General features: G+C 37.3%; 1 protein-coding gene across 5 annotated transcripts in view; it reads right to left on the reverse strand.

The window, feature by feature from the left end:
- Nucleotides 1-16068, reverse strand: part of UBE4B (ubiquitination factor E4B) — a 44495-nt gene that overhangs the window by 18316 nt on the left and 10111 nt on the right. Inside the window, exons 3-12 of one of the 5 annotated variants that reach the window (XM_069782550.1) lie at nt 12207-12342; nt 11567-11654; nt 9149-9293; nt 8109-8337; nt 7469-7642; nt 7232-7384; nt 6239-6352; nt 2793-2934; nt 2180-2280; nt 848-962 (exon numbers count right to left, since the gene is read on the reverse strand). In XM_069782550.1, coding sequence (XP_069638651.1) covers nt 848-962; nt 2180-2280; nt 2793-2934; nt 6239-6352; nt 7232-7384; nt 7469-7642; nt 8109-8337; nt 9149-9293; nt 11567-11654; nt 12207-12342 — 1397 coding nt within the window. Of the gene's footprint in view, nt 1-847; nt 963-2179; nt 2281-2792; nt 2935-6238; nt 6353-7231; nt 7643-8108; nt 8338-9148; nt 9294-11566; nt 11655-12206; nt 12343-16068 lie in introns of all 5 variants that reach the window. The other 4 variants (XM_069782548.1, XM_069782551.1, XM_069782552.1 and 1 more) reach the window with 4 other exon arrangements.

Consider the following 16068-nt stretch of genomic DNA (forward strand, 5'->3'; position numbering starts at 1 on the left):
ATGTACTTTCAACTGCATGAACCTCTACTAAAAGGTGTCCAGACAGAGATATAAATTACTAAAAGGTACTTGCACTACACACAAAAAATAGCTAATGTCATTTTCTTCAAAATTGGAAGGATCAAGTGCCATTCTGAAAGCCCCTTGACAGCTGAGTCACATAATACTACAGGAGCACTAATCAGAGACAATTACAACCTTACTAACCCGCTTTAACATTATACGGGCTAGAAGAAATTTGCTAGTTTTGTGTCTTAATTATTAGGCCCACCAGTTCCAGTTTTTTTATCATCAGTGAACTACTCTGACACACAGAATGAACCATCTAATGTTTCTCAGTCATCTCCTCTGTAAAGTATGAAGACTTAATGGACTAGGATTTGTAAAATGCTCTCAGCACCTTAGACGCAAACTATTACAATTGCAAAGAAGGGTAAAGATTGCAAGACAGAATGAGTACAATTACAGAAGATTGCTGTCTTACACATACATTTTTCAGATATTTGTACAGAAGCACAGAAGGATGAAAACCCAAGATCAATCCCGTAATATATGCCTTCATATTCTGTGTAGTTTACTTGAACATTACATAAATGGGAGCTGCTCATTAACAAATGCACTTTTAATAATTAGAACAAGCAAATAATGAAAGCCAGTCTTCTTCACAAAACGTTTAATGAGTTAAAAACGAACAAAACCAAACTTCATTTGCTTAACAGGTTGCTAGGCCCTGAAGCAATACGTATAGAACCAAGATGAAGAATAAATCTCTGGAAATCCACTGTCTTGGATATTGCAAACAGTAAAATCATATGATATAATTATTTAATTTTTACCTATGCCTTACCTGCTTGAACACCTCTTCATCCTGATAAGTTGTTCTCACCAATTCTTGGATGAAGCCAAATGGGAGATTCCTACACAGCATATATGGTACCAGCAGAGACTGCTGCTGCAATGACCTTTATTTGTATTAAAAAAAAAAAAAACAAAACATCCAAACCTACTGATTATTTGCAGTAGTATTTGCAGTAGAACTTGCAAAATGGTCAGAGTAATCACATCTAAGGATGTGCCAGAACGCAGCTTATCAACATGTAGACACACCTACTCCTTTCATAAGTAACTAACCTTGTCTTCTCAAGTTACTAGTGGAAAGGCTATTCTGAAACAGATGCTGCTCCCAACATCACGCTTTAGTTTAATGAGGCTGGAAGAAAATAATGGCTTCTGTGTAGTAATTGATTCTCCCTTCTACTCCTCTCTAATGAAAAAAAACTTCAAGCTCAACTAGTGAAGGAACAATACTTTTTGATGTTTGTTTTTCCATATTAAGAAAAGAACACAACATTAGTCTTTACTGAATTAATATAGTCATTACTATTGCTCCTTAGGATTTTTGGTCCTTAGGATTTTTGAAAAAAGTATCTTTTTTTTCCTTATTACATACATAAAACTCAATTTAATGTCAACATTGGTTCAGGTAAAGACAATACTATTCTCAAAGCACAGTGGAGAACTGGTGCACTTTTAAAGATTATTTAAAGAAGTATTGTTTGGAAACACAAATACAGAATTAGATTTTAGTAAAAGTCACACATCCTATTTTAAAAACCTTTTTACTGTCCCAGCTAAACAGGCTGCTAGTTAAACAAATGCCGTTGAAACAACTGCACTTGCAATCTCAGAGTTGTGATGTAGTGTAGAATGTCTACACACAGATTTACATTACCAAACCTGTTGTGGTAAACTCAGAAATAAACAGGTGCTATGCCAGTTCAGCAGTTTTTGCTACACATTTTGATAAGACTGTTTCTTAGATGCAGCTCTACTGGTTACTGACTTTCACAGGACTAGTACCCCAACAGTCTGCAAGTAAAACAGTTTATGCATGAGGTAAGGGAAAAAACAGCTTGGTTAACTCAGAGCCCCCATTTAAACTGTTCAAATCAACCTGGATGATTTTACCCAAACACAATTAGAAAACACTTAAACTGCTCTCCACCAACATATCAGCAGGAACAATAGCCTCCAAGGGTAAAACAATAAACTATTCCTCCGGCACGTAAATCTATCCTGCTCCAACAACTGATCTTAGTTTTCTTACCTAATCCTCAGAAGAAAAAACCTAGAATCCCAGAACAGTCGAACTTCCATGATTAACATCAGCTGTATTTACCTTGGTTGTGTTAAGGATCCCTGTAGCACCAAAGCAGCATGTGAAATGCACTGTGATCGGATGTTGCTCAGTAACTGGCTAACTGTTGGCTGGCTACACATCTGATAAAAATAAAGTTATTTTAATACAAACTAGAAGTATTCAGAGACAGAAGAGACAAGAAATATGACAAATTTCTTTATTCATGCAGTTTGAATGTAATATGCAAACTAAGATTAGCACTACTCCAGCTAAAAACCTTTCAGATTATATATATGAAAAGTGTTATTTGGTTCTTCCCCACAAGCAAAAGTTTAAAGCAGAATATAGAAAACTGATAGGGAACTGGTCTCACAAATGTATGTTTTGCATGGAATAAACATGGATAAAATGCAGTAGATCAAAACAGGAAGGACAGTTTCTAACACAGTGCTTATTTTAGAGATGTAAAACATATATGCGATTCAAATATTATGAATTAGTAAGAGTCAGAGGGACCTTATAAATTCTATAAATTTACTTCTACAACAAAGCCATCAAGAAACAACTATCGATTTTCACCAACTTTCTCCACTAAACAATAAAAGGAGCGTCTGTGACAGCACTGATAAAACTTCACTCATCTGAAACATACCTTTGGTGCTTTTCTCTCCTCTATTCCAACTCTGTCAAAACACTCAATGAGGTAGTTCAGCATCTCTGTCTCCTTACAATTTTCAATGGTGAAGTGGTCACTGCAGGAATCAGAAACACTTGAGCTGCCAGAGCCTCCCACACTTTAAAACACACAAAAAGAAGAAACAAAGCATTAGGTACAGTTCTTCGCTTGTGCACAATCAAGTAATTCATGAACTCTTGACTTCCTCTGTCAATTTTCTGAAGACTCCATCCCATCACACACATGGCTTAATAATTAAGAACATCTCTGTAATCTATGAAGAGCTCTCCATTTAACAGCTTGTCCAACTCCAAGTTCAGCTGTACTGTAACATGACTAAAGAATCAATTACCTTATTATATGAACAAGTATCTGAAAGACAGCAAGGAGGTGCATGACTAATGGGAATCAATATATCTTGTTCTCGCATCGCAACACCGAAAATGAACAGCCTTTAAGCTGCACCTGACATCAAAACTGTTCAGACACTCAGGACATCACAACACTTCCATGCCATGATGCGACCCCTGCACAGTTTCTGCAGTCTCTGTATATACCATTCAAAACCGTAGAAATTTCACCAACTCTGTTAACACTAGCCAACCCATGGAAGCTAAGATCTTCCCACTGCAGACATGAGACCTTAGCTGATAGATAGGGCTACAGACAATCACTTTATATATTCTAAGGAAGGAGAACAAACAAAACAGGAGGCAATACAGAAAATCAACTTTTCCTTTTAAAATTTACACATTAAAGATCATTTAATTTCAACTCAGTTCATTTCAATTCCCTTACAGTAAATATGCCATTTCATTAAGTAGCACAGCCTCAAGGGAAGGAAAGAAAACATTGATATTGTAAACATGAAAACTAAATCCACACAAACAAAAACATGCTTGAGGCAAGAGAGAATTAAATACAAAAGTGAGAACAGACCGCCTGACTCTCAATCTCAGACTTGTTATCTCAACAGAATTCTTCTCTACATAACAGCTTGGCAAAGCTAATTAAAAGCAAAATCCTTGTTTTACAGAAGGGAATTAAGACAAGATACATTCATTTTATGTAAATGAAATTAAAAAAACCCCAGCAATTACGTGGATGGCCTACTGCTGCTATTCCTCAAAGAAAAGTCTGTGCACAGTCAGGGTGGATTTAAATGCAGACCAATTTATAGGCCCCAGATCTTAAACTGTAAGATAAGAGTATTTGTTTCCTTAAATGCAGCTTTTTAAAGAAATGTATAAAACTACAAACTGTGCCAAAACTGGCATTTCCTTTAAACTGTAAAATAATCTACATTTTAATAATCAAGCTGTACAAACCTACTGTGCAAGCTTTACAGTCCATCCAATAAATCAGGGAAAGGTTATCACTGCTAAGCATCTGGTAGCTCAGCACGTTAAGAAACATAATAGCAGCAATCCCTTTAGCAGACAAAATTTGTTGTCAGTTATTCAGTTAAAACTAATCCATGTAAAACATAGCTCTATTAAAATAGTACTTGGTAACCATGAAATCATACACGTTTTCTTTCCTATAGTCTCTCTTTTAAACCTCTTGACTTCTCACATTCAGCATAAAAATTGCCCAATTTATACTAAAAAAAACCCTACTACCACTACAGTTGGTCATTCTCTTAATGATTTTACTGCAGCAATAACTGAAATTATTCTAATGCAGAGCTCATACATCCTTCATACACATATTGAATGCCTTGGTATTTTCAGAAAGCAAGTTGTGCTGTAATTGTACAGTCACGGTGTTTATAATTTAACTAACATCTTACTGCTGTCTGCTGAATGCCAGGACATAATATACAAACTAAGGCTCCAGAAGCATAGCAGCCCGAGAAACCCTTACCAAAGGCTTTGCAACTCAATCCAACATTTGGATTAAATTGCCAACAGGATAAAAATTAAACAAAACAGTGGGGAAAAATAATCCTAAATTCCATGTACACAAAAAACCCTAAACCTGTGTTACCCAGTTCACTCTCCTGAAATTGGACTGGAATGAAAAAGAGGAGATCCTACTGGAAGGTCTTCCTTCTAGTTAACAGTCTGATTTCAGCAGTAGTGTCTCAACATACCACAGAAACAATCACAGACAGAAAAGCTGGGGGGGACAGAAATCACCTCGTACCAAGTGTTTTTGGGTATTCCCTGACATCACAAGATACTTTTTAAAGTCTTGACCTTAGTTTCAGAAGGCTCAAGCAATTAGATTTCCCCTGACTTTTGCTGTTAACTAAAATACTTCAAAGTAGACTGAAAGTCTTGAAGGAACTCTTTTCCTCCCAGTTGTTCAATATGCATGTAGTCTTTCAAACTCTAATCTTGTTTTGCTTAGACATTTGTAATCTAACTGGCTCTATTAGGCTATATGGCCAGCCCTCAGGCCACCTCAGAATTACTATCAGTCATAATCAGGGGTCTGAATACGCATAGAAAATGTTCAGGATACTAGCAAGACTAGAGTAGTATCATTTTTCAGAAAAGTCTTCCCAAAATACATGCTTTTTAAATAAAACATTTATTCCTTTCTCCAGTTTGGGTCAATGCAAAAGAATGGGGCATTTTGGGGGGAAAAGGTTTTTGTATTGGCCAAGACATTGCAGCATTACCCTGCAATGGAATGTAAAACTAGAGAAGATCCTACCTCGCATTTACATTTCCAAAAGTTTTGTTTTCCTTGGCATATCCAGTGTTCCACAGGTTTTCTTTGCACAGCTATCTGGCTAGCTTCCAAACAGAACTCACTAATACCAATGCTCATTTTGTTTTCCCATATCTTATATGATTTGTTAAGTCTCTGTTTTACAGTAAAATATTCTGCTCTTCCCCCTCCATTCTCGGCTGTTCCAACTGTATCAGCCTCTACTACTTACAATGTCAAAGGACCAGTTTAAACTTTCAGGTGTATTTTCTTTACAGGCTAGAGCAGCAACCCTCAGCTGTCAAGCAGCAATGAATCTTCAACAAAGTCATACTGTTTGTATCAGCTGGCTGTTTGCCACTCTATCTTTCTCTACATGTTAAACTTAGTCCTCTTTTTCCAGTTTTTGATAGGAAAACATGCACATGATGTACCACTTTTAAAAATACAACCGTGGGTGAATAATATTCCTTCTACGCATATAGCCAATGAGGAGTTCCACTGAAACATCATTTCAGAAACCATGCTCATTAAACCTACAAGGCAGTATGATTAACATTTACTTTATCTTAGTCATCTCTTAAAAAGAGCTGACTAACTAGCATTCGTTATACATGTTTATATGCCATCTTAAAAACCCATCCAAGTCATCTCCTAGGCTTTAGTAATTTCCCAAGTTACTTTGAAGAACGCTTGGCACTACACAGACTGTTAGTTCCTAAGCAACCAAACATGCAGGTTACGTTCTCTTTCTCCAATACCTGGACCCAAACTGGACACAAGAAAAATCATCATCTTCATTTTCTTCATCACTACTGTCCTCAGACACATCAGAAACGGCAAGAAGGAGGAGGGAGAAAGGGTTGTCGTATATACTACCACAACAAAAATGAAAAAGGCCATCAGATTTTTTAAGCCAAAAGAAAAAGTAAATGGTAGCTTTTCTTTGTAAGTCTCTCAAAAATCATACTCTCTAAACATGCAAACAATGGATAACTCCATGTTAGTAAAACCAAGGCTATCCTAACATGCTCTGTTACACTACTACAATTTATTCACATATCAGAACACCACATGTTCACAAACCAAAAATTTAAAAAGAATTTTTGAGACCTAATAAAAATTATGGCTGAAGTAGGAGTGTTTAGACATAACCTAATAGTAAATATTAAAATTCTAAGCTACTGAACTTTAAAGCAGTCATCTCAAAACCTTGCATGCTCCTTTCTCCCTCCTGCAGGGACTGGAGATTCCAGGAGCAGCCAACAGAGAAAATGCAGTAGTACTCGGCCTGGCATACTGAAATAGGCTAATCTGTAATTTACATCTATGCACTAGGGAATCAAATCTAACACAGTCCAGCAAGTAACAGCTTTCAACAAATCAACTAAAGCCCTAATGAGAAAATTGATTTCAAAGCAGGAGGTCTGTTTGGTTTACTATCCAGCAGTAGCAACTGAACAGAAAGCTAATAGTTTTAACTGGAATGGTTGTAAGAAGAGGAGGAAATTAAAACAATATTGCTACCTTTAAAGTAATTACATTACACTCCAAAATCTCGCAGAAAGCAGGTTTAACATTTTGGCAAAGATGGCTTGTTAGGAGGTCAGCATATTAGAACAAACCAAAATGCAGAAATCAACTCAGGGTAAGTAGGGTGAGCTCAGCACAAACGTAAGTTCTTCCAAATTGCACGATTATGCCACACCCTGCACAGCACACATTAAACACACTCTTTTGTTCTCATGAAATACCTAGAAGGAATCCTGTTCAGTAAAGAAGAACGCCTGCGCAAGGTACTGGGTGAAGCAGTAAACAAAGGCGGACCCATTGTTGCGGGTCTCTGTCTGGATGTGATGACTGGCATGGCTGGAGGGCTAGCAGCCATGGCTGGAGGACTTGGTGAACTAGATGGGATGGAAATATTCAAGGAACGTGGGCTGGAAGAAGCTGAAAAGCCTCCAGAATGGGCAACAGTGTATGGCCGGTACCTCGGAGAGGAAGGCTGCATCCCAGAAAGGCTTGTTGCTGTGAGGTGAGAGCTGACAGTAATGGAAGGCACAGATGTAATAGCAACTGAACTGGCTGGTGGGGTAAGAGATGAACCAGTCATTGGTACATAGCTTGTGAAATTGGTAGTAGGAGCTGGACTAGTCCCATAGAGACTAAACCAGTTTCAGGGGAAAAAGAAAAAAAAAAAAAAAGCAATGATTTAGGATATGCAGAAAAAGGGTAAAAAAGATAAAATGAGCAAGAGAAGCCCTTGCCCTTCTGATGACTCTGCAGAAATAATTCTGCAGCTCACACTCATTATTCCTTTTTACTAATGTTGAATAAAACTATGTCACAATCTACACACTGTTAAGTTAAAGAGTCATAGCCTTCACTGATGCAAGTTAGGGATATTTCTCAGAAAGAATGAGCTACATGGCTTTAACTTATCAAATACACTTCTAGCCATGGCAATGTAATAAAAATGGTGAAATGGAGAGATATTAACATGAAAAAGAGTGAAGAATTTTAAAAATCTAGTCTATTTATTGGTCTTGGGACATTTCTATGCCACTCTCTCCTCCAGTCTATCAATCAATATTCAAGTGAAATCAGTATTCAGTTATAATCAGAAGTCACCTGGATAATGAACTGGAACCAAAGGAGCCCACATTACAGAACATTGGGCTGCTTCCTGGGTTAGAGCCCATGTTTAAAATCAGGTTTCTGTCAGGAGACCGGGCAGCTGCAGCAATTGGTTGTGATGTAGCTGTCAGGCTAGCAAATGGGTTTTCATCCCTTGACTGGGTGGACATCATCAGCACTTCCATCAAAATCTGCCCGATCAAGTCCTTAAAATCTGAAAACACTGTTAAGGATAAAAAAAAGAGAGTTAGTACCCTCACCTACTGCCTTCATCTACGCATTAGTCAGAGATGTAAACATTATCAAAGATTTCAACTAAGAAGGACAGTAATTCAATTCTGTGAATTAAGTGCTGCTTTTGGCAAAAACATTTATAACTATCACTCTGTCTATATTAACTAGGTTCTGAAATTACAACTACACAAAAATATAACTTTTATGGAAAGCACAAAATATCATAGATGACCTAATGTTGTTATTGTTGATTATTGAAGTTGTCTTGTCTGTTCCTCTCATTTTCCCACACTGCTGTTGAGTTGGGCAAGCTGTGTCATAAAGAAAGGAAAAACACGTGCACACATACCCCCCATGCCACATATGCCCACACATAAAATAACAATTTTTATTTGGTCATATCTCATAGCTGACGTACAAAATATAATTTGTTATATAAAATAATCAGGAATTCTTAGCTTATCAAATTAACTGCTAAGTATCTATTATGATGCAAGACAACCCATTAAGTCAGTAAAAGGTTCCTAAAAAAAATAAAAATAACATCCAGCAACACTGCAATATCAGCATACTAGTTTGACAACAGAAAACATAACCAACAAGAGCACAGCAATTGACTAAAACAGGAGCTTGATCCCATGTTGCTTTTTGGGGATTCCATTTCCTGCTACATCTGCTGATAGCAGGTGTTGAAATCAAGCAAAGACCACAAGTAGGTAGCTCTGGCGTTGTAGCAAAAAAGCTAAAAATAAGAGTAGGGAACACGCCACTCAACTGAAACAATCTGTTCAGATACCCACCTTCCTTTGGGTTCTGCTTAAACTGGGCAGAGAGTGAATTCAGGAAGATAACATCTCTGTCTCGGTCCTTCCAAGAGACTCTGAAGATCTTACAGACCAGCTGTAAAGCTTGCTCCTCAGATACTTCAGACCCAGACAGAGGTTCCTTGGTTGGGAAGGGTTAAAAAAACCAAAACAAAACAAAAATTCAACTTATTTGCAATGGTATTAGTCAAGTCACAATTCACAATCAGATGCAGGTCTTCTTTAAATTGCTTCAAACTAACTCTTAATGGTAGATTTTGTATACTTATGAAGGAATACAGCTGTATTTGCCAAAATGTATTTGGAAAAAAAACCTAAAGAAACACAAGAGATGCAGAATAGATTAGTAGTAGCAGAAATACATCCAGTAGGAAGCAAATTCCCAAAACACATTTGAAAACAGTACACTAAGAAGGGAAATTTAACCAACATACCTATGATGTCTGCTTTAAGGAATTAATTTGGGATTTAAGAGTTTCTTGTAAAAAAAGCACAGGAAGGAGTGAGCTTCCCCAAGTCTTTCCTGCTTTCAAATCTTTGCCCAAGATAAAGACATCTTTCACTTGAATGAAGTCAAGACAGGACAAAAGACTCAAGAATTTGCTTCGTTCCCCTTTCTTCCAAAAAAGGAACATTATGTAAACTGTGCTCAAAATGAAAAACTACTTTCTCTAAAAAGAATGCTACCGTATACAGAGGCTAGCAAAGGTTAAATGGGAGGGCTCTTACAATCCTAAGGCAGCTTTGAGTGTACACCTGAAAAAATGGTGGAATACAAACAAATAAAACTCAAGTAATTAGCCCTGCAATATGAGGAGAGGTAGCATTTAAAAACATTTCCAAAACACACACGACAAGCCAGCAACGTAACTGACCTCCCCTACACTCTTCTACCAACACTGTAAAAGCAACATAATACACAAACAATTCAGCTGCATAGAGTTTCAAAGATGGGAAAGTTTTAGCTTCAAGGCTATTTTCCTGCAAGAGCTCTCCTGCAAGAGTTGTAGATATTTACTAGACAAAAAACAAACTTCTGATATTTGACTAATACAAGTGCACATTGTACTGCTATGTATCATACTTATTGAGATAGTTAATACTTTTTTCTTTTAGAAAAATAAGTCAATGAGGAAGAACAAAATGCAGGTTGCCACTAAAAAGCTCCCTTCTTCCCTTTTAAATTTGAGACCTCATAAAGGCCACCAGGTAACAACACTGTACCCTCTACAAAAGCTTTCCCTCAAATCATTTAATAAACCATAAATTTTGGCACATTAATATATTTTCGTTGCATTAATCACTCTAGTAGTATTCTACTGTTTTCAAGCACTTCTACTTCCCCTGCCTATTTCTGCAAAGAAGGCTTTATTACAGACACCATTTCCAATGCAGAAAACCAAGCAAGAAAATCTTTTGCTCATAAATGAGGACTATCCTGTCTCCTGTCCACTTAACTTTCTGGTATCTCCAAATGAGTAAAAGGAATTGAACCAAGTTTGCAAAGCTTTATTTTACTTTCCACTGCTCTCCCCCCACCCACTTCAAGATTGTCCTTGATTTCAAGCTATTTATTTCATAGTACCACAATGCAAGCTGTCCGACTGACTGATTTGCAGCTAGGAATTGACTGGAAAGGATTCTGCGGCAGGGTTATTGCTACATGGCTTTAAGCCAGGCTTTTACCAACTGACCTTATTACTGACAGTGCAGGAATAAACAAAGACATCTAATGAGCACTGCAAGAACTGTTGTAGAAACTTCACTACACTGATGTCCCATTTCTTTATGGCTTTATTTCACATGGGCCTTAAAATCAAAGAGGACAATTTTAGGAGTGAATGAGAGCTTTGTTCCTTTCTTTTTCTACTATAAAGGATTCTACCACCTGTCTAAACCTTGATGGCTAAATATTCTTATTTATTTTCTTGTAATATTAAGAAAACCTTACTACATAGCATTACTTCAGCACACATAACATTTGAAGCAGTACTTTGTTAGCAGACCTCTAAATGCTATACAAATAAGCTGCAACAATCTTCAGAAGTGTCTTCAGAAATATTTCTTCAGGCCTACTCCATATTAAAAAAAAAAAACAGATCTGGGCATTAACAGGTCACTTCATTGTAGGATATATAACAAAAACATTTTCTTCAGAGTTCACAAACCAATGTGAGACAATTGAAATGCAGCTTTGATATTGGAAGTTTTGCCTTTTTTTCCTTCCCACAAATTTTAATGAGGAAATGCAATGAAGAAATTGTTCACAAATGACATATGAGGGCTAGTTCCATCCTCTCAAGAGCACGTATTCAAAATATGGAGATAACTGAACTCACTGCAAGCTGAAACTTTGCATCACTCCTCCATCCAGCCAACATAAAACAGACTAACCTTATCCGTCAGACTCCTTTTCTCTCTGCGATCATTCTCATCAACCTCCATGTTTTCAATTCCTGAATCCACATCTACTTGGGACATGCTGTAAGTGGAAATAAGAGAAGGCAGCCATTAACTTGTAGAAAGTCACAGACAGTGCTCTGTAAGATGCTGACTGAAGGAGCGTCACCTCAAGTAGAAGCAGCAGAGAAAAACCAATGCAACAGGAACAGCCATATGCACAAAGAGCAATTAAAATCACTAATTGATAAATGCTTCTCATATCACATTTATTTTGAATTCAAGAAACACAATTCTTAATTTTTTTCAGCAGGCAATACAAACTACACAGCTATCACATTCCATAACCTTTTCTTTTTTAAGCAGAGTAGCTGAATTATCCCCACCAGACACGCTCATCACTTAATGTATAAGATAATGCTTTGTCTTTTATCACTTTAGGTCATGAATTCCCATTAAAACCAGACTAGAAAAAGCATTACAGTCGTCTAAACAGTGTGTCATATTTAAGCATTAAACTCTATTGCATTAACACAGCTGTAAGTGAGAAATGGCAGAATATTTTCCCATGTAAGTGATTTTGATGATTAGCATGGCACAGTATTTGCCGGCTCATACAAGCTGCATTTTTTACCTTTTCTCACAGGAGACACTATCAATATCCATGCTCTGAGACCGAGAGAGAGACTGAGATTGTGTTTCAAGGCTGTTAGATGGAGAACTGCTGAGTGAACTCACTCCTTCGCTGCTCTGGCTTCGGTGGGCTACTCCTAGAGAAAAGGCACCACCAAGATTACTACTACAGAGATGAGAAGGCACTACACAATTATTTGGATGGAAAAGGAAAGGTTTTTCAATACAGCTCTTAACCATTCTTCGTAATGCATTAGGAAATAAATGTTAATAATATTCACATCTGACTACAAATAATCACATTTTCCACCTCCCCTTGTAGCAGCAATATAGGAATGCTTACCTGCAATACAACACAGAGAACAAAACTAAATTTGCACCCATAAAGTGCTCAGAGATTCACTCCCATAAAAAAAAAAAAGCACTAGCAAACTGATCTCTGGTAAGATTGCTCTGTACACTACCTTAAAACTTTGTCAAAGCCCCTCTAAAGTCTGTCCTACCAGAATAAGACTTCACACTGGGTCATTACAACAGAGGTAACTTGGGTGAGGATACAGGACAAATCTGAGTTCTGATAGTCTTCCCACAAAACCTCCCACAATTTACTAGGAAATGATCAGTACTTTTCCTCCTCCACAAGAATAGAATAAGCATCCAAGAAGTCCTAACAACATGCACTGAGTGCAACACCAGCAAATGGAGAGCAATATAATGGCTTTGGAGCACAGCTGATGAGCATCAGGATATGAACAGATGCAATGAAGACTTTCACTTTGCAACAAAGACTTCTTCAGAGAAGTGGTAGATACTAGGATGGTAGGAGGAAAGTTATATGCATATAATTCCAAATAATCCAGAAGCAGCCTTGCATTCAATAACAACGGAAGTTGAACGAGTTCTACAAACATCTAAATTAAGACGGCTCTTAAGTGTAGTCTATTCTTAAAATCTGTGCCTAGTGACACTGTTTGAAGTCATGATTTATAATAAAGTAGCATTAATTGCAAGCTGCAACTGTAGTTTTAGCAATATCAGTTATTTGCATGTCAGTAAACAGACTCCTAGAAGAAGTAGGAAAAAAGGTATTATTCATCCGTTCAAGAAGAAAGCAGCAGTGAATTTCACTCCTTTGGGTTCTTTTGACTGCCGTTTACAAGACATTGCCCAAACAGTATTAGGTTTCAGGTGAGAAGCATAAAACCAGATCGACAACCTATTTTTAAATTCCACCACTGGCTGTGTTTCAGTGTTACTACTGAAAAGTGCAAGCTTGTCCTGCATTTATGGCGGCAACACATTCTGAAGTTAGCAGTGGCAGCAGCAAAACAGAACAAATCAGGATTATGCTCTTTGACACAAGCTGTTTGTTTTCAAGCACCTTTCCCAAAGCTTTTCCAGGTCTTGAAACAATTGATTTTACAGGAACAAAACTACAGAAGGCAGAAAAATCACATTTAGAAGACAGTTTGCTGAAGAACAACTAGATATTCAGCACAAGAGGGGGGAAAAGTTGCTTCATTCTACTGCTTTGAAACTCCTGTTTTACTTCCCTGGGTATAAAAAGTTTATATTTAACTCCTTATATTAGGCTGCAAATTGGTCATTATCCAGGAAACACTCAGATCTTCAAATAAAAAGTGGAAAAGATGTGTGAGGTAAAATTAATCTGCACTGGTATTCAAAAAGAAATTTAACAAGCAGATTGTCCAAACACCTATATTCTATAACTGAAGATATGTAAAAGCACTCTAAGATATAGGAGGAGAACACAGAATGCATATGTAACTTGCACATATCACAAAATACTTGCTAATCTAAATTTTACTCAGTTTTGTTCGAAGCGTCTATGCTTTGGTTAGTAACTTTAGGGCTATAGCTAGGTATTATCATTCATTCATAAACAACATTCAAACAACATTGAGCCCATTAAGTTTTCAGTATGAAAAGAAGAATAGAGATAGGAACCAAGATCCTCCAAGAAAAGTTAGATTTCACTTAACCACCTATGTGCCAACATTAATGTCTGCAAAAGATCTCACCTAGGAAGCAGGAAAATGTCAAGAAAAACTCCATTTCAGTTCTAAATGGCTATTTCCTCCAGTCCTGGAATTTTGGTGATGCATTTAGCTTTGACACTGAAAGTCCTTGTGCAAGGCACAGGCCCAAAGCCTAGTACAGTCTCTCCACAAAACCAAGGATATAGAAATATCAAGTATACTATCTGAACTGAACAGAGTTGCTTAGGTCAATCAGGTTAAATAAAAGCAACTTTGCAAAGCTGAACTTCAATGATGTAGCTTCCCTAGAGAGATAACACCCAGCAGAAATATGCTGTCCATGGCAGGGGAAGGCTGACTTCAGCAGGGTATTCCACCATGTCACTGATTTAATATATCCCAGTTACAGCCTTGTTTTCCTTCAGTACATCACCAATTATAGAGAGTCAGTCCTCCTTGAGTCCTTCCTCTTCCTAAAGAAAAAGCTAGCTAAGTCAGTGGATAAAGAGACTAGAGCAAACATGGCTTACCAGGGTGAAGTGCTTTGTTCTACATTCCCTTGGGGTCTTACTCCCACTGCCAAGAAAACGTACTTTAACAGTTATGCTGCAGCACTCATTAACAGGCCTCTTCAAACAAACCGCCCTACCTACCACCTTTTCACAACAAATCTTCCAGAATTTACTTCCATCATCTATACTTCACTGAATCAGGTATACAATAAAATACCCAACACACTAAGTTCCAGTTTTCCTTAAAAAAAAAAAAAAAAAAAAGGAAACACAATAGCATACAGAGACATGCAAAAATTATGAAGACCGCACACTCAGTATGTGTGTCTGTCATTGATACACGGGTTTTAGGCTCTCCAAAATATTTTCAAAACACATACAAAATAATGATCATACTTTCCATGAATTTGATGTGTAAGTCTGATCTCACCATGATATGCAACTTCTTATAAAAATGGATGCTTTACAAGGATACTATTCTGCTGGGGCTCTCTGTTATGTCCAAATGAATTAAAATCCTCTGCAGTCATTTTAGCCTACTGCTCAAGAGAACTCCTTCCTGCAAACCACACCGCATTAGCCGAGTCTTCATTTATGCTAAATAATTACAGCAGATAATTAGTTGTGAACATTTTTTCCTGATCTATTCCCCAATTTAACCATATCTCTTACCCTGGTGAGAAAAAGACACGCATTATTAAATTGCTGCAATCAATCTAGTCTGTGTAATTACGTACTGTCCAGTGCAGATAGATGAATTCTTAAAACAGAAGTTCTAAGGTCTTAGCTATCTGACCACTTCAAACCATGATAAATGTGTCTGCCAATACATGAACATTTCTACCTTCAAGTACACGTTTCCACACCTCCTCCTCTGTTGGCATTATTGTTTATACAGTTGTACAGTAAGATGGATCAGGACCTCATCTATTTGAAAACTAACCACTTTTCCTGTGTTAGTTTTCACCTGGATTAAGTCCATGATCCACCTCACCATACAGTTGCTAAGGACAACAGAGGAAGAGACAGTGAGAAATACTCCTTTCGGCAAGGATCAGACCTAAGATGGGTTAAAAGCAGTCATGTAACCACAAGCCGACTAAAAACACTAAGTAACCTCTGCACTGTTCTGGAAAAAAAAAGTCACCTTAGCTTCTGGGTTGGTGTCTATAATCATGAGGACAATACACAGTGTTAAATTCCATCTGCAATGAGCTTTTCTCAGGAAATGCTTTTGATAGCTTTTTCTCTGTCCTGCTTTGGATACAAGGCAACAAAATAAGCAGGAAGGAGTCACTTCTAGGTATTTCAGAACAGCACTGTAATTAAATAACAAGATTTAAGCTTGTAA

The sequence above is a fragment of the Haliaeetus albicilla genome, chromosome 4, assembly GCF_947461875.1.
Source record: "Haliaeetus albicilla chromosome 4, bHalAlb1.1, whole genome shotgun sequence".
In the NCBI taxonomy this organism is placed as follows: Eukaryota; Metazoa; Chordata; class Aves; order Accipitriformes; family Accipitridae; genus Haliaeetus; species Haliaeetus albicilla.